Source organism: Corvus cornix, chromosome 22 (genome assembly GCF_000738735.6).
Source record: "Corvus cornix cornix isolate S_Up_H32 chromosome 22, ASM73873v5, whole genome shotgun sequence".
Lineage (NCBI taxonomy): Eukaryota > Metazoa > Chordata > Aves > Passeriformes > Corvidae > Corvus > Corvus cornix.
Window position 1 is genome coordinate 4808576 of NC_046351.1, and position 17623 is coordinate 4826198.

At 57.2% G+C, this 17623-nt stretch overlaps 4 protein-coding genes across 13 annotated transcripts in view; 2 read left to right on the forward strand and 2 right to left on the reverse strand.

Annotated features, from left to right (window-relative positions):
• The first annotated feature begins 521 nt into the window (after positions 1-521).
• On the forward strand, positions 522-17266 carry NT5DC4 (5'-nucleotidase domain containing 4). 5 transcript variants are annotated; one of them, XR_005603563.1, is made up of 15 exons: positions 600-716; positions 1198-1271; positions 1351-1468; positions 1548-1643; positions 1728-1819; positions 1910-1967; positions 2078-2171; positions 2282-2335; positions 2438-2521; positions 2659-2700; positions 2786-2893; positions 3055-3121; positions 3207-3377; positions 4726-6045; positions 17255-17266. XR_005603563.1 is itself a non-coding variant. In XM_039564431.1 (14 exons), the coding sequence occupies exons 1-14, from the start codon at positions 628-630 to the stop codon at positions 4932-4934; spliced, it is 1356 nt and encodes a 451-aa protein (XP_039420365.1). In that variant the 5' UTR covers positions 600-627; the 3' UTR covers positions 4935-6732. The 5 variants fall into 5 exon arrangements, 2 of the variants coding, with proteins under 2 accessions (XP_039420366.1, XP_039420365.1); XR_005603562.1 differs by lacking the exon at positions 17255-17266 and having other exon boundaries at positions 4726-5134; positions 5726-6732; XM_039564431.1 differs by lacking the exon at positions 17255-17266 and having other exon boundaries at positions 4726-6732.
• LOC104683186 lies at positions 7125-11228 on the reverse strand. The gene is made up of 3 exons (XM_039564167.1): positions 10777-11228; positions 8445-8511; positions 7125-7207 (listed from the first exon to the last, which is right to left on the reverse strand). Exons 1-3 carry the CDS (start codon positions 11226-11228, stop codon positions 7184-7186), a joined length of 543 nt encoding a protein of 180 aa, XP_039420101.1. The 3' UTR covers positions 7125-7183.
• Positions 11669-14362, reverse strand: LOC104683159 (interleukin-1 receptor antagonist protein-like). Of its 3 annotated transcripts, none has more exons than XM_039564433.1 (6): positions 14267-14362; positions 13217-13408; positions 12811-13130; positions 12534-12704; positions 12279-12424; positions 11669-12192 (listed from the first exon to the last, which is right to left on the reverse strand). In XM_039564433.1, exons 2-6 carry the CDS (start codon positions 13255-13257, stop codon positions 11980-11982), a joined length of 891 nt encoding a protein of 296 aa, XP_039420367.1. In that variant the 5' UTR covers positions 13258-13408; positions 14267-14362; the 3' UTR covers positions 11669-11979. The 3 variants fall into 3 exon arrangements, with proteins under 3 accessions (XP_039420367.1, XP_010388157.1, XP_010388159.1); XM_010389857.4 differs by having other exon boundaries at positions 11672-12192; positions 12811-12997; positions 13082-13130; positions 13217-14362; XM_010389855.4 differs by having other exon boundaries at positions 13217-14362.
• The window catches only part of OGDH (oxoglutarate dehydrogenase), a 30998-nt gene continuing 27840 nt past the window's right edge, over positions 14466-17623 (forward strand). For 3 of the 4 annotated variants that reach the window (XM_039564428.1, XM_039564430.1, XM_039564426.1), the window contains exon 1: positions 14479-14548. The gene's annotated coding sequence lies outside the window, so the exon portion shown is untranslated. Of the gene's footprint in view, positions 14549-17623 lie in introns of all 4 variants that reach the window. The other variant, XM_039564429.1, reaches the window with a different exon arrangement.

The window sequence follows — 17623 nt, forward strand, 5'->3', positions numbered from 1 at the left end:
GGCCAGGCCCGGGGCCCCATGCCAGCGGCCCCGGGGTGTCGCAAGAGGCACGGTGGGGGCGGCCGCGAGTGCTGGGGGCGGGAGCCACACGCAGCGTTCGAGAGGTGCTTTGGGTGCTGCGTGGGGCGCAAACTCCGCACCCCAGGGGCCGGCGGGCGCTGTGTCCCACGGGCCGTGGGTGCTCCATCCTGTCCCGATCGCCCCGCGGTATCCGCCCCGGCCCTGCTCCCGGCCTCGGGGCGGTGGCGAGGCCGGTCCCTGACCCCGGTTAATGATTCGCCGCCGGGCGCTTCCCGCTGCCAGCGGCGCCGCTGGGCAAACAGCGGCCCGGGGCTCCGGGCCCGGGGGAGGGGGCGGGGGCGGCACGGGCGGGGAGCCCCGCTCAGGGGGCCACGGGGAGCACTCCCCGTGTGCGGGGGCCACGCTTGGGGAGGTGTCAGTACCCCATGGGCGGAGCACGGGGGGATGACTGCCCCATTTGGGGGTCACTGCCTTCGGGGTGCCCCGGGTCCGTCCCGGCTGTGCTGCCCGAGGGGGGCCGGGCCCGGCCGATGGCCAGGGCGGGGCGGTTCCGCAGGCCCCCGTTAAAGCGGCGGCGGCCGGAGGCGGTGGCCGGAGGCGGTGGCGATGGGCAGCGAGGGGCAGCGGGGCCCGGCGGCGGCCCGGGGTCCGGGGCAGGGCGACCCGCGGGCCCTGCGGAGGGACTGCCAGCACCGGTGGGCTGGGGACTGGCGGGCAATGGGGGCAGCAGGACTGGGGATGCGGGGCGAGGGCTCGGGGAAGGACAGGTGGGGAGAGCACATGGGGAGGGGAGCAGAACCCGAAGGAAGGGCCCGGCGGTTCAGGTACGGGAGAGGACCCTTGGCGGACCGGGAGGGGGCAGAGGCCCTGGGCGTCATGTAGACATGCCGGGGTGGGGGCAGGTCCAAACAGGGGCTCACTATCCCCCCCCCTGCGCTGCACACCCTCTGCCTCCCCCCCCATCCCCCCCCCCCCCCCAGCTCCATTTCCAGCTCTACAGCCCATTTTTCTGCTCCAGTAACTTGCTGTGGGGGCCCTGGGCTGGGATGAGCACACGACCCTCCCAGAGCACTGACCAGGGACTGGGATAGGGAAGCACGACCCTGTCTCTTCCTCTGTGCCACCCCAGCCCTAAACCTCTCCTCACCCCGTAACTCCCGCCGTGATCACCCCCAGGATCTTTGTCAACCGGAGCTTGGCACTGGAGAAGATCAAGTGCTTTGGCTTTGACATGGACTACACCTTGGCCGGTGCGTTTTGGAGGAGCCCCAAGGCAGGGTGGGGTGGTAGTGGGAGCCCCTGCCCACATCGCCCCTTCCCCCCATACAGTGTACAAGTCCCCTGACTACGAGGAGTTGGCCTTCAACCTGTTGCTGGAGCACCTCGTTGCCATTGGGTACCCTCCTGAGATCCTTGCCTACAAATATGACCCCACCTTCCCCACCCGGTGAGTTTGTGGAGGGGGTCCCAGAGCCGGGAGGGGGAGGGAAGTGAGCCCCCCACGCACTGACAGCTGTGTGGTGCAGGGGGCTGGTGTTCGATGCCCTGTACGGGAACCTGCTGAAGGTGGATTCCCACGGGAACCTGCTGGTCTGTGCTCATGGCTTCCGCTTCCTCAAAGGGTGAGTCTGGGAATCCCCCACCCCTGGGGCAGGGGGGGTTGGGGGTCCCTCAGGGTGGAGTGCAGCTCCATGCTCCCTCCCCAGAGCCGAAATCCTGCACTATTATCCCAACAAGTTCATCCAGCGGGATGACATGAAGCGCTTCCACATCCTCAACACCCTCTTCAACCTCACAGGTGAGTGAGAACCCCTATCGTCCTGGCCCTCCCACCACCTTGGGGCGCTGTCCTGTCCCGCACCCCCTCTCATAGCCCCCTCCCCCACAGAGGCCCACCTCTATGCCTGTCTGGTGGACTTCTTCACCAACTGCTCCAGATATGTCAAGTAAGAGGGAGGTGATGGGTGGGGGCTTGGATCGGACAGGGGGTAAATCCTGGAGGGAGTTTCCCTTGGCAGGGCAGCCCCTTCACCTCTTCTATTCCTGACTGTTGCAGCTGTGACACCGGCTACAAGCATGGGAACCTCTTCATGTCCTTCCGCAGCATGTTCCAGGATGTGCGCGAGGCCATGGACCATGTCCACCTCTCTGTGGGTGCAATGGGCAGGGGGCTGCTGGTGGTGGGAGCTGAGAGTGCTGGGGTTTTCCCACACGCACACCCTGCGAGATTTTGGTCAGCCCCACCCCGTCCCTTCTGCAGGGCTGCCTCAAGGAGAAGACGCTAGAGAACCTGGAGAAATATGTGGTGAAGGATGTGAGTTGTGCAGACCCCCATAGCCTCCTCCCTCCTCTGCTCCCCTCAGTCAGTTCCTCGTGGCCCCCCCGGGCTCGCTCCCACTGACTTGCCCCACACCAGCCCCGTGTGCCACTGCTGCTGAGCCGCATGAAGGAGGTGGGGAAGGTCTTCCTGGCCACCAACAGTGACTACACCTACACTGACGTGAGTTGGGGGTGTCTGTGTCCCCCACCACCAGGTCCAGCTTGCCCTGGATGGGGGAGGCAGAGGGGATGTGTTGAAGCACAGGCAGGGTCTGCCTGCCCTGGGGGCAGCAGTGATGATGCCAGATGTCCTTGCAGGCCATCATGTCCTACCTGTTTGACTTCAGCCAGGGGGACAAGGTGAGTCTGTCCTCAGTGTGGGCTGGGTGGAGGACGCAGAGTGCCATCAGCATTCTCCTGTTGACCCCCTCCCCGGCACCCACAGGCTGACGTCCCACAACGCCCCTGGAGGTCCTATTTCGACCTGATTGTGGTGGACACCCGCAAGCCCCTCTTCTTTGCTGAGGGCACCGTCCTGCGCCAAGTTGACACGGTGGGGACCTCTCCCCTGCTACGGGGCTAGTTGGGGTGGTGGGCACTGTTTAGGCACTGAGGGGGCTCCTGTGAGTACAGCAGGGTAGATTTCATGGCTGATTGGGCACCAAGCAGGCACAGATACCAGTGTCCCCATCCTGGAGTCCTCTTGTCTTGCAGGACACGGGGAAGCTGCGCATTGGGACATATACTGGCCCCCTCCAGCACTGCGCTGTCTACTCCGGTGGTAAGCGCCCAGCTGGGCTCTGTCTGGGCTCTGTGGGTGGCACGGGGGCCCACTCGCCCCCCACCTTGACCCCCGGCTGTTCCAGGCTCCTCAGATGTGGTGTGTGACCTCCTGGGTGTGAAGGGCAAAGACATCCTCTACATGGGCGACCACATCTTTGGGGACATTCTCAAATCCAAGAAGCGGCAGGGCTGGCGCACCTTTCTGGTGGTGCCTGAGCTGGCCCGCGAGCTGCAGGTCTGGACAGAGAAGAGCGGTGAGCAGTGTCAGGCTGGGGACACAGACTTTGCCGTGCAAGGGAGAGAAGGGAGGGTGAACTCTGAATTCTTTTAATCATAACATAACTGTAGAAGCTTGCCAATGTAAGTCCAATTATGTAGAAGTAGAATTTGTGCTAAACACAGTGATGACAAGAGGTATTTTCATAATTGCTGAGCAAGATTTACACAGCACCAAGGCATTTTCTACTTTTTGTACTGCCACACTGTCAAGGATGCTGGGGATCTGTGGGAAGTTGAAAGGAAACACAGCCAGGAGAGGTGACTCCAAGAGACCAAAGATATATTCTGGACCCTGTACTCAGTGTATAAAGTGGGGGGGACATTTGGAGTTGACAAACAGTTGATGCTGTTTGTCTTCCCAAGTCACCACTGCATGTGATGGGGCCCTGCTCTCCTGGAAGTGGCAGAACACCTGCCTGACCATGGGAAGCAGGGAGTCGATGTTTTGCTTTGCTTGTGTGCACAGCTTTTGCTTTCCCAATTAAACTGTCTTTATCTCAACCCATTAATTCTTTGGCTTTTATCCTTATGATTCTCTCCCCAGTCCTGCTGGTGGAGGACTGCGTGAGCAGCTGCATGGGGCTTGGCTGCTGGCTGGGGTTAAACCACAGCAGTCCGTTTGGACAGGGTACCTCTCCATTCTCCCGGCCAGCACAGCTCACCGCATGCCTTTGGCCTACCCATAACTTCAGGAGGACTTTTATTTTCCTGTGTTTCCCCTCTGGCAACTGAACACTTGCTCCCAACCCCTCTTAGCTACAGGAGGGACATGGCCCTCATCCCCTGGCGTGCTCCAGGAGAGGAGAAGCTTGTTCAAGCAGCTCCTTTCCCATTCTCACCTCCTCAGCAAACTTCAGGCACTGAGTTAATACGTTGTTGATCTCCGCTTGGCAGCGCTGCTCTGGATTCTCTTGCTTCTCTTTTGCTTTGATGCTTCTGCAGGATGGCTTCACTGCCTGCTTCTGAAGCAGCGCCATCGGTGGCCGCTTGTACTTCTTGCCTTTGGATGCCAACCACTCCTCCAGCTGTTTCCTGTCCAAGGACCCAGAGATCAGTTACCACCCCAGCAGACAGTAGCTTGGCAAGAGCTGGCTGTTTTTTCCTTGGAATCTCCCTTTAGCCAACTTCAGCTGCTCAAAAACAATCAGTATATCTATGTCAGAAACACATCTGAGCTCTAGACTGGGAAAGGAAAACACTCTCAAGTGTAAGCCTTGAGGCTAAAACAGGAGAGTGGCCACACACTCTCCTTCCACTTACTGAATCGGTGGGAGAGGAACCCAGGGTGACACCCAACATTATCCCCAACCCTTTCTTTTTCAGGGCATCAACCTCCCAAAACACTTTTGCTGATAAAAGACTTTGGACTCCATTTTCAGCAGGCTCACCCACTTAAACCTTTTAAACTCTGCTGTTTCCTGGAGGCAAGGACCCAGGTGGCCAGAGCTGCCACTTACTTACGATCTGCAGCTGATGGGATCCTTGGAATGCGCCTAGCCTGCATACCACCTGCCTTCGGTAGCTCTGGTTGAAGCTCATCTCTCCTACTTCTCAAATCATCCTCAAGTACAGGAGTTTTGGAGTTGTGTATGCTGTGAGACTGGTTTGGGTGGCCTGTCCCTTGGGATGCTGCTGTGTGTCCAGGAGGCACCACCTTCATGTCCTTCCTGTCCATCCCCTCTTTAACCATGGGCCTTGGCAAAGTGACACCTGGGTTCAGGCTGGATTTCAGGTTTGTGGTCCCCTCGGGCTTGCCCAAGGTGGGAGGCTTGGTGGGAAATCTTCTCACTGGGGGAGGTTGGCTGTGGTGCTTGAGACTTCCCCCTGGAGCTGTGCCAGGTGGCTTTCCTACAGGTTGCCTCACTGTAGTAGTTTTTCCCTGGTTTTTATGTAGCAAATTATCAGAAGCAGAAAGGAACCGAGAGGGCTGCAATGGCTGAGTTCTGGTACTTGTATTTTGAGACACACTCTTTGACTCTGGCAGGGTTTTCCTGAATTTATCCAGAACTGGCTCTTCCTTAGGCTGGCGGTTACTAATTCTGTCTTTTGGACCCAGAACAGGCCTTGACGTTACGGCTGAGCTTTGCCTGTGGGCCAAGACTCTCTTCTTCCCGAGACCGTTTCCATCAGATTGTAAAGCTCTGATCAGCACCGGGGGTGTGGAGGCTCGTGGGCCGAGGTTTTCCTTGTGGCAGACTAGCCTGTCCTGCAGCCCCTCATTCAGGGAGTGAGGTGCTCCAGGAGGGGGGCGGTCACTTCCCACCTGAGGTGCTGCTGCAGTGACAGTATCCTGTGCAGACTTCGGGTTCCTTTCTGGATTTAGGTGACCTGAGCTTGAAGGTGGGAGTCTGTCTCTGGTCTGTGCAGAAGCAGGAAGCTTCCCATTGTTCCCCGGCTGCACTGGACACACCCCTGCTGCTCTCTGGGATGTATTTGAAGGCTTCTGCTGAGCAGTGTGGCCAGAGTGCTGTGTGGATTTCGCTCCAAGCTTGCCATGCCCTTGAGCACCCTCCATCACGTTCCCAAGAACATCCTCCTGGTTCCTCTCAATCTGGAAAGACAAAGCAGCCCTCAGCTCCAAGGAGACCACAGCTTGGTCAGACCCTGACAGCTGGCCCAGGGGACAGTCATGACAAAGCAGCTGTCAACAGACCAGTAACACAACACCCACCAGGACATGGGCAAAGGACCAGTCTTCCAAACTGAAACTCCTAACTAAGCTAAACTCCTTTGAAAAATAATTAGTTGACTCACTGCCAGCTACTTAGCTGTCTGTTGTATGCCCCCATTTGGAGTCAGGAGCTCACAACCCTGACTTGGGGATGTGGTTTTCAAAGCAAGTTACAGATCTGAATTGCAGCCAGGATGAAAAATTATTATGACTAGAGTACATTCTCTTGTGACCCTGTAAGTAGCAATCCTGAGTGAGACCCTTTGAGCTCTCCTGGACTGCTGTGGGCTGTGACCAGCATCTCCCTCTGAGCGGGACATCTCAGAGCCAGCAAACTCTCACGTTTGCTGTACTTGGAGGAACAGCAAATGATGTCAACAGAGCCTGGGCTGATGCCCCCTCTCCCCGAGGCTCAACCCTTTGCCTGTTGAGAGGATACAAAGGCATCAACATGAGTCCTTCACTGAATTTGAGGGGAAGTTTTTTCACAGGTATCTACCTTGTACAAACTCTTTAGGTCTATACGTGTGTAAGTATGCTACAGCAAATGTTCCATGAATGTGGCTTTCCTTGGTTGTGCTACAGTAAATTCTATACGAATCCTTTGTTAAATTGTTTAATTTAACCTATTCAATAAATACTGTTAAGTGCTGTTAAAACCTTCAGGCCTAAACTGTTGGTCAAGTCCAGTGCTCAGATTAGCAAGACTGTCCGCTCTGAATCTTGTGACTCAATGGACCTTCCTTATTCCTTTTTAGCCTTACCCTTCCCTTCCCCTGCCTCACTCCCCCAGCCTCCACGTAGGTAATTTTTGAGTGGGTTTTGGTTTTAGATTGATTGATTTTAGATTTTAGCTTGCTTTTTCTCCATGTGCTTTAACCATCCAGTTAGTAGAGTGAACCTTGACAATGAACTTTGTCGTGCTTTCACTTTTATATTACACCTGCTTTTGCTGATACCTTTGCCAGTGATTCTTTAAGCAACCATGAAACACTCATTCGTGACAGGGGACCCTGTTCTGCCCAGACTCACTTAAAGCATGAGAGACCCAAAAGCTTCCTACTTACATGCTTGAGTTTAGAAACTGGCTCGAAGGGTGGATTCAGGTGATTAGTCCAGTTCTTTAAAAAGTGTCTGTGAAAGTCAAACAAATTATCAGGTTATTTATCAGCCATAAGAAAAGCAGAAAGAGTTAAATATCTAACCCACTGCTGGTTGTCTCAGACACAGGAGCTTAGGAGTAGTTTTCAGAAATCAAAAACCTGTCAAGGAATACTAGCCCATACTATGAATTCTTTTTCTTTTGTGTGGCAACAGAAAAGCAACACAAACCATTAACATCCAAGGTTGTCCCCAAACTTCCATGGACAACAAAGCTAACCAAAATGATTCCTGCAGGCAACTGTCTGCCAGGTAGGGGGTTTGGAGGCTCCCAGATTGCCCTGTGTGTCACAGACAGATGGGGTCACGCCGCTGCCACGCTGCAGGTCATAGTGGTGCCTCAGAGAGTCCTGAGTGGGGTTCACTGCAGTGTAGCTGATCCACAAGCCTTGCAGCTGTCCAGGCACTGGCAGCTAAGCAGGAAGGTGGGACAGCAGGCCACTGTCAGCTCCCACAGTCCTGTCCTCTCCTCCTCACAGAACTGGAGCCCTCTGACAGCAGCCAGCTGGGGAGTTCTCCCATCCCTCTGCTCCAGGGTAGCAGCTCAGCCCTCTGGGAAGATGAATGCCTGCACAAGTACTTTTCCATAAGAAAGAGCCTAGAGAGTGAGGGGGGATCATCTTCTGTTCTGCCCAAGTGCTGCCCTATGCCAAAAAGAAAGGTCGTGAATCTTCTCTCATTTCTATTACATTAGTGGCGTTTCCCAGAGCCTGGTGACAGGAACTGGTTTGCTCTTTGATCCTGCTTCTTCTCTTCCTATTTTCCTGCCAGATGCACTGAAAACGCCCCTTCCTGATACGAACATATTCCAAAGGCCACTGGAAGCTGCCATTAAAAACCAGTGGTGAGACTCCAGTCACCCTTTCCTTGAGACCTGGTTCTGGATCTGAGTTTTTAGCAGCAAGGCTTGTTCTGCCAGAGCCAGGAGCTGAGATGAGAAAGTTTCACAGAGACTCATAAAATATGCAGAAGAGACACCATCAGCCACTGGGAAATGCCAGCACTCAAACCATCCCTCTGCTCCTGCTGCCAGTAACCATAGACCAGTGCCAGGGTGCTGTGGGGGCAGAGCCCAGACAGCGAGGCCCTGGCAGGAGCTGGTTCTTTGTACGCAGGCCAGAGAAGGCAGACACTGGCCAGTGGGGAGAGCCAGCTATACCTCAGACCTTTACATATCATCTCATCCAAGCCCAACATCCTCCTAACTTACTTTGTGCTTGCGCATTTCAGCCTTTCCTTGGCTGCTTGGCAGTTCTGCGGCCGGCTCCTCCGTTGCTCTGCAGAGAGATGACAGGAAATGCAGTGCACACAGCACGGTCTCAGTTCTCAAAGAACAAATATCTGTGACAATGGATTTCTCTTAGTCTCAAACACTACATTGCACATCTCTCAAGCTCCCTGCCTGGGGAACCTGGCAATGCTGTTCCCAGAAATTCCCATGCACATGATACTGCCCAGAGGCTCACTGGCACTTGAGCTTCCCGACCCTCACAGAGTGATGCCACTCAACACCCCAGCTGTGCAGGGCTCAGTTTGCAGAAGGAAAGGGGAGATGCTGCCCACGATTCCGTTTCAGCTGTATATCCCGCAGGCCTGCGCCCACTAGCAGCCAAGGCCTCTTCTAACACAAGTAAGAGGGAAAAGCAAGGAGCGTCTCAAAAGGAGGAGAAAGGATACTTCCGACACTCCCAGTTTGGCTGCGGCACCAGGGCACCTGTCATAGGTTAGCAAGCATAGTCCCGAAAGGGATGTCCTTGCTAAGGGGTGTTTGTTTACAGCTTCCTCTGGGACCTGGCAGAACCTATCAGCTGGCCAGTTTGAATATGGACAATTCTCTGAGCCACTTAAAGTTGTGACCACCTCTGTGATCCACATTTAAGAATAGACAAACTCCCCCCCAAGCTCTCTCTTGTTTCTGGCGCTGGGACAGGTGGCTGCGGGGCCCGTGTGGGGGCCAGCGGGCCCGGCCAGGCCCTGCTTGGGCCAGGCCATGCCGGGCTACGGCCATCCTGGAGCCATGGACCTGTTCCAGCCATGGAACCCCCCCCACTGCCTTGCCGTGGGCAGCTGGAGCAGCTCAGCTCTCCCCCCTCTCCACTGCGATAAGAAAGATTCAACATTCCAGCTGCAAAGCTGCAAGGCCGAGGTGAGATTAACCCTTTTACTGCTGTGAAGAGCTGAAACCCTGAGGGAAGAGAGAGAGGAGATGCTTAAAGCTGAAAGTCTGTTGTGAAGCTATGATATATCAGAGTATCCCGTTGTAATTCCATGAAGATCTGGGGGGTGGAGTGTTCAGCTCGTGAGCAAAAGCACCTGCGCTGAGATAGGCTGATGCTGACACAGCTGTAATTTCATGAGAAGTTTGGACAGGGAGAGATGGACCAGATGAGGACTTTGGCTCCAAACGGGAAAGGAGAAAACCTCAGTCCCTAGAGATGCTCCCAGAGATAGTCCTAGAGATGAAGATGAGGAAGACCCTTTGCTCCCAGGGAAGGAGAAGGGCCTCTGTTTTTTGTTTCTGAACGGCTCAACCTTAAAATTGTACCCCAAAAAACCTTCAAGAGTGGACCCTCGAAAGCAGTTGCGGGAAAAGCTGCAAGTTGGGGGAAGGGACTCACATGCAGGCAGAGAGACTCCTCTTCCTAAATGGACTGAACAATATTTGGAAGTGGGCGGCTCTCTCGTTGTGATAATGTTTTCATAGCATGAGCAAGAAGAGACTTCTCTTTCTAATGGACTGAACAAGGTTTTTATGGAAGTGGTAACAGACTGAACATCTCAAGGGTTGTCTTTTCACATTGTCAGTGGGAGAAGGGAGAAAGGTGGGGGGAGGAGGAGAGTTCTGAAGGTGGTATAACTTTTTTTCCCTTCTTTTAGGTCTGTTAATAAATTTCTTTATATTCTTTTAAGTTTGGTGCCTGCTTTGCGTTTCTCCTAATTCTTATCTCACAGAAGATAAACAGTAATGAGTATTTTGGACCAAACCACTACACTAAATTGGTGTTTCCGCCCGATTACAAACCCAACCCGCGACAGCACCTCACAGTCACAGTCCAGCATCACCCCATCCCGAGGGCCCCCGTCCCTAACACTCTCCCAGTCTCACCCGATCACCCACATTTCGCCCTGGGCTTTAGGGACATGTCAAGCCCCCTCTGCTCTCCAAGGCTTCCACTGAGCCCCAAGAGCAGCACGACCCCCCCCCAACACGCCCCCAATCCTTCCACACTGCCTTCTCCCAAACCGCGTCCCTGGGCCCGTTTTGTGGGCACCTCCTGCGGACTCCCACACCCCTAACCACACCGATCCCGCGGCCCCCACTCAGCCTCCCTCCCAGCAGCCCCCAGGCCACCCCTGACACCCTCCCCACAGCCCCGTCTTTGCGCGCCTCCAGTCCAGCACTCCCACAGAACTCGCGGCCTCCCCGCAGGGTACCCGCCCCAGAGGGTCCGCAGGTCGCAGCACCCCCGCATCGCAGGGCCTCAGAGCTGCATTCTCCCCCGCGCCCACAGGGCCCCCAGACCGCCCGCACCCCTCAGTACCGGTACCCCTCAGAGCCAGCTCCGGCGCTCCCGCCCGCTCCATCACGGCGCCGCCGCAGAACAACCGCCCACAGCTCCAGCAACCGCCGCCCGCATTCATTGGCCACCGCCTTCTTCAAACCGACCAATGGAGAGAGCCAAGCGGCGGCTGCGGCTCTGTCATTGGTCGGAGGGGTCGGGGGCGGGGACAACGCGCCCCCAGCGGCGGCCTCAACCGCAGGGGGGGGCCGGGGAGGGCCGGGTCCCTGCCGAGCCGAGCCGAGCCGAGCCGAGCCGAGCCGTGACGTGACGTGACGTGACGTGACGTGACGTGACGTGACGTGACGTGACGTGACGTGACGTGACGTGACGTGACGTGACGTGACGTGACATACTGTGCCAGGCCGCAACGTTCCACGGCACGGTGTGCGATGCCGTGCCACGTCTGGCCTCGCAATTTCATGCCGTGCCATGCTGTGCAATGCCACATAACGCCATACCACGCCATGCAATACCACTCAGTGCCACACCACACCATGCTGTGCTACATAAGGCATGGTGTGGTGTGAAATTGCATGACATGGTACACCACATCATACTATGTGATATCATGCCACACCCTGTAATGCCACGCCACGCCACTCATTGTCCTGCCGTGCTGTGGTCCACCATGCCATGTGCTGGCAGCAGCTGGCTCAGAGGTGACAGCTCCAGGTGGCTGCCAGGGCTGCTGGGGATCCACCATGGGATGCCCACCCCAGTCACCTCCCAGCTGTGGTGTGGGCATGGAGACAGGGTGGTGGAGGGTCCTGCGTGGGTCTGACCAAGTCAGGATGGTTCCTGAGCTGTGGGGTGGCCACCCACTCCCTGGGTTTTCACCCAAAAAGCAGCCAAAACAGAAGGATTTTCCCATCCATAACCCTATCCCACATGAACAATGAGCTGAGCAATGCTGTCCTAGAAAACCTTTTATTTCCACCTCCATCCACATACAAGTTAAAAGCAATCATAAATAAGAGGGCAAAATAAGTAAGTACAAAAGCAATGGGCAGATACAATAAATAAATAAATACATACATACAGATTGGGGTGGCTCGAGCCCATGGGGCCCAGAGCTGCTATTTCACATGAAATAGATGGGGAGGGAGGTTGTGTCCCAGGGGGTTGTACTTAGTACATACAGCCTGAAAACCAGTGACTGCCGGTTGGGTTGATGCAGGGTCCTCAGCGCCCGCTCAGCTCATAGGTAGCAATGTTCACCTGGTCTGGGGTGTTCGTGATGCTGACAGGCTGGCGGGGCTGCAGGGATGTGCAAACGAACCAGCCGGGGAAGGCAGCCGACTCGAAGCGGGTGGTCCCCTCAGCTGGGCTGTCCAGGCGATAGAAGATGAAGCGGGTCAGCTCCACACTCTCAATATCCCTCCTGACGTCTGCTTCCTATAACCACGGAGGTGAAATGGGAGTTAAGGTGGAATAGAGCCCCCAGCCCCACAGAGGACACACTGGTGGGACCCCCTGCTCACCTCCAGCTGCAGCACGGGCTTGGTGCCACTCATCACACATGACATGTAGAGCTGGTAGCCCTTGATACCCAGTGCCACCGGCACCCTTCCAGACCCTGGGCTGCCCTGTGATGACCGGGGACGGTACAGAGCGATGTTAAGCTTCACTGCAGAGAGAAGGGACAGGTAAACAGGCGGTCCTGGGATTGTGGGTCAGCTCCTGGATGGTCCTGGGTTTGGGGAGAGGGACGGTGGGATGGGACCATATGCTCTCACCTTTCCGTCCAGCAGAAGGTCCCTGCAGGTGCAGTGCCACCAGCTGGGTGGGTGACTCCAGTACGAAGCATTTATGGTCAATGTCCAGGATGTCAAAGGACTGGGAGCGAGTGTAGCGGAAAACGGGTGCCCCAGTATAACTGCCCTTGATGCACTGGAAGGAGACGGGCTCTGTAGGGAGTGAGACAGTCAGGGGGACGCTGATGCTCCCAGGTCCAAGAGTATCCCCCAAGAGTATCCTCTGGCTGGAGTGACACCCCTGACATCACCCTCCTACCGAAGATATCATCCAAGAAGCTGCCAAGGTCACTATCGGCAAAGTCCTTGTGCGACGGCTGCTTTAGGAGCTTGGTCACAGCAGCCACCAGGATGGCAGCCTGGCGAAAGGTCCTGGAAAGGTGTCCTTTTGTCACTGTCACCTGGATGCCCACCCCAGGCGATGTCACCTCCAAGTCCAGTTGGGGCTTTTGGGGAGGAAAGGGGATGCAGAGTGAGAGCCTGGCTTCCATACCACACGGACCCCACTGCTCCCACCACCCCAGCGTTACCTTCTGTGGGCAGAAGCAGTCGGGGCCATACAACGTCTCCTCATTCAGGCTGAAAGGCAAAGAGAGATGGTGAAGCCAAGGTCAGGAATGCAGCAATCACATCCCCAAAGTCCTCTCTGGCACATCTCTTCTTACCTGCTGCTCTCCAGTGTGTCCAAATCAGGGACGAATGCCATTGCCGTCACTGGCTGCAGAGTCCTGGGCAGAGACTTCACAGCACCTGCAAACTGCTGAGGCGCTTGGCTGCCTGCTCCTGCCTGTCCCGCCTGCAGGGCTGCTTGGCTGCTCTCTGAGCCCGGCGTCAGTGGGGCTGGTTTTCAAGAGTCTCTAGAAGGAAGCGTTGTCAGAGTGGGATTTCCAGGTTTCGCAATGCCCAGTTTTGCCCAATTACTCTGTTGAGACTGGAGGGCTGGAGGGGGTGGTTGCCCCCAAGCAGTGCAGTGGGGAGGCAGAGCATGGAGCAGAGCAGGGGATGCTCCAGGACCAGAGTGTGGGGCAGAGCAGGGAATGATCCGGAGCTGGGGTGCGGGGCAGAGCCGAAGCTTCCCCACAGCTTCCTTCTGCACTGCCCAGACCCCTGGTGCCATGGCCAGCTGTGTGCCCTCTGGCACCCCTCTTGTCCCCACTGCCCCAGCACCAGTGGGTGCAGGACCCTCCTGTCCCCTCGGTTTCTTGTGCCCACTCATGGCACCCTGGGGACATGGCCTTCAGGGACATGGCCTTCAGGGACACCCCTCATCCTCGTGTCCATCCAGTGTGCCGGAGATTGCACCATGCTGGGAGGGCCGGGGATGTGCGTGGCCGGGCTTGCGTGGACTTGGGCTGTTGGGGTGCTTTCCTGGCACCTGTTTCACTTCCTGAAAGTGCCGTCCAGCCCTGCACAACTCCTGGGGCCGAGACTGGCACCACCATGACTCAGTGTCAGGAAATTGCCAGAAACCCAGAGCTCCCGGAGCATTTCCTGTGCCCTGCTGAGCATCCGCTGGCTGTCACACTTGCTGGGATGTCCCGAAAGGCCTGAGGTCCCCCAGGGCAAGGGGTCCTCCACGACACAGTGGAAGTAAGTCCCCAGGCCGTGGCAGAGGTCCCCAGGCCACGGTTGGGGTCCTGAAGCCACGGTGAGGGTCACCAAGCCATGACGAGGGTTGCGGGCCATGGACCACGGTGCGTGTTGCCAGGCCATACCAAGGGTCTCCAGGCCACGGTGAGAACTGTCTGGCCATTCCGGGGGTCCCCAGAGCCCACAGGGGATCCCAGGCCCCGCCAGGGCCCTTCCCCGGCCCGGCCCGGCCCGGCCCGGCCCGCCGCTCGCCGCCCGACGGCGCAGCCGCCCTGGGCCGGGCTGGAAGGGCGGGGCAAAAGGGGCGGGGCGCCGCGGCGTGGTGACGCAAGGGCGGGGCGGGGCGGGGCCAGAGATCGGGGCCGCTGTCAGAGCCGGGGCCACGAGCGGGCTGCGCGGACGTGCCGGTGGGTTCCACGGCAGGGCCGGACGGTGGGGCCGGACCCAGCCGGGCCGGAGGGCCGGGAGCGGGGGCCGGGGCCGGGGCGGGGCGGGGGTCGCGCCGGGGGCCGCGCCGGGGGCCGCGCCGGGCCGGGGGCCCGCGGTCGCGCCCCGGTGTCCTTGGCGCCGCCCGGGCGCCTGGGAGGAGGGGAGCCGGGGGGGCGGGGCTGTGGCGAGACGGACGGCCCTGCGGCCAATGGCAGAGCCCAGCCGTTGGCTCCGCTCCTCCAGGCAGCGCGGAGCGCCGAGTGCGGGCGGCGGCGGCGGGCGGTGATTGGGGGCGCGGGGCGGGGGCGGGCCCGGCGCGCTCTCGGGGGCGGGGCGGGGGTCCCGCTGCCCTTCCCGCGCCCGCCGGCACGCGGGGCCGCCTCACGGGTCCCCCCCGCGCGCTCTCGGCGGCGCCGCTCCGTTCCGTTTGCCCGGTCGGAGGATGCCGTCCGAGCCCGCGGCGCTCCCTGGCGATGTCTGGTGGGCTCTGGTGGGCCGGGGTCGGCGGTGTAGCGGCCACAGAGGGTCTGCCCCGGAGCCCGCCCGCCGTGAGGCCCTCGCCCGCCGCGGGCCCGGAGGTGCCCGGTGCTGGATCGGCTGTGGCTGCAGCCGGTGGCTGTGGCCCCGCTGCTTCCTGGAAAGTGGAATTTATGCTGTTTTTAACCTAGGACGCGTTCCTAAATTCCAAGTCGTTCCCAAGTACCCGCCGTCTAGGCTGACGTCCCCATCCCGATTGCGGGTGGGTCACATTTAGCACTTTAATCTGCTTATTGGTGAGCTCTGGGCCGTCATCTGTTGTGGGTATTCCTGAGGTTTGACCTTTTGGTGAGGTTTGGGCTGTGGCTGGCTGCCCCTCTGCACTTTCCTCAGTCATCACTCCCAGTGTGACCTTTGCATTCCTATTTGACCCTGATATCCCTTATCTCAGACTCGGTTTACTACGTCTTTGCTTCTGGTTCTCTATTTTGATCCAACTTGCAATTATCCCAGCTCCAAGCTTGTCCTGTCTCTGTCCAGGCTCCTAGCCAACCGTTCCTGCAAGAGATCCTCAAAGAGGATCCTCAAAGCTAGTTCTGCTTGCTTTGGGTCAACCTCCGGCATTAACCTCACTGTTTTCCTGAGAGGTCGCTGGATGCTGCTGAGTGACAACACCGAAACTGGACAGGAAACTGGAGATGTTGATGCTGCTTCTGTCCTAAAGCTTTTTCCCTGCCATATGCATGCCTATGCTCTGGCACCTGATTCAGTTGACTGTCTGAAATATCACAGAATTGTGGAATGCTTTGAGTAGGAAGGGACCTGAAAGATGATCCAGTTGCACCTATCATGGGCAGGGACACCTTCCACTATCCCAGGTTGCTCCAAGCTCCATCCAACGTGGTCTTGAACTTCCAGGGATGGGACAGCCACAGCTTCTCTGGGCAACCTGTGCTAGTGCCTCAGCACCCTTGCAGGGAAGAATTTCCTCCCAGTATCCCATCTAACCCTGCCCTCTGGCAGTGGGAAGCCAATCCCCCTTGTTCTGTCGTTCCAGGCCCTTGTCTAAAGTCCCCCGTCAGCTCTCTTGGAGCCCCTTTAGGGATTGGGAGAGTCTGTAAGGTCTCCCTGGAGCCTTCTCTTGTCTAGACTGAACATCCCTGACTTTCTCAGCCTTTCAGATAAATACCTGTGTGTGTTATGCTGTGCAGATCTGAAGAGGGTGAATCCCCAGTGCTGTGGCACTCGTGGTCCCGCACCTTTCTTGCCAGGTGTGATTGTGGGCAGGGTGGAAAGGACAAGTGGTTCCCTTTTTCCTGTGGGTAAATCTGTCAAACACTTTGGCTGAATTCAGGTGACTCTGGGTCTTCCTCAGGCTGTTTGAACCAAAACCTTAAGGTTTGTGATGGGAAGTGTAGCCCCTGTCATGCCAGGCAGACAGAACTACAGAATCGCAGAATATGCTCAGCTGGAAGGGACCCACAAGGATCATCAAGTCCAAGTCCTGGCCCTGCACAGGACCATCCCCAAGAGTCACACCCTGTGCCTGAGAGCGTTGTCTAAATGCTGCTTGAAGCCTTGCCAGGCGCGGTGCTGTGAGCACTTCCCTGGGGAGTCTGTTCCAGTGCCCAAACACCCTCTGGGTGAAGAACCTTTTTCTAATATCTAACCTAAACCTCCCCTGACACAACCCTCGGGTCCTGTTACTGAGAAGAGATCAGTGTCTGAACTAGATTCAGCAAGACAAACCTGGAAGGCTGGCTAGCAAAACGCTGGCCATGGAGGTGTGTTGTTTTCTCTAGTCCCTTGTGAAATTTCTTTTTAATCTGGCGAACGCATGATAACTGCTTTGACATTGGGCTGCTGCTCATTAAACTCTTCTGGGATATGGAAACCAGCCAGCTGGGTCACCTCTGGCCTTGGGTCCTGCCTCTTGTGGGAGAAGCTGGGTGGAAAGGGCAGCTCCAAGAAGAGCAGCTCCAAGAAGAGCAGCTCCAAGTGCCTGCACTTCCTTCAGGATGATCCTGCTCCAGTGCTTTCCTTGGGCTGCGCTGGTTGGTTGGATGTGTGTAAACCCCATGGCTGACCCTGTGGCCAACCCCCTGGCTAACCCCAGGCCTCCCGGTACATGCCCTACTGAAAGCTGCAAGTTGGGAGCTCTCAAAGGTCCCACGCCGGCTCTGGGTTACTTTTCTGGGTTCTCTGAGCAGGGGAGAGTCCCTCTCTGGGTCTTTCATCTGCATTGACATTCTTGGGTGTGGGCTTTTGAGGAGAAGCAGTCTGTCCTGGAGTCCACTTCTCAAGTGCTTTGCACTACTATACCCCGACTTTGCAAGCACTTTCCCCTGTAAATGGTTTCTTCCCAGCCTTATCCTGGTGCACGTCACAACAAACCAAGAAGAAGAAAACCTCGGCCAAGCAGAGTGGTCACAGAAATTGAAGCCCAGACCTACCTGGGAGGCAGAGCGATGGAAGAAGCTGAAATTAAGAGATGTGGGTGGCTTGGGTGTGCAGCGGCTCCTTCGAAGCCAGTGTTGGGTACCCAGCAAGCAAATTTGCTTCGCACTGTCGTGACA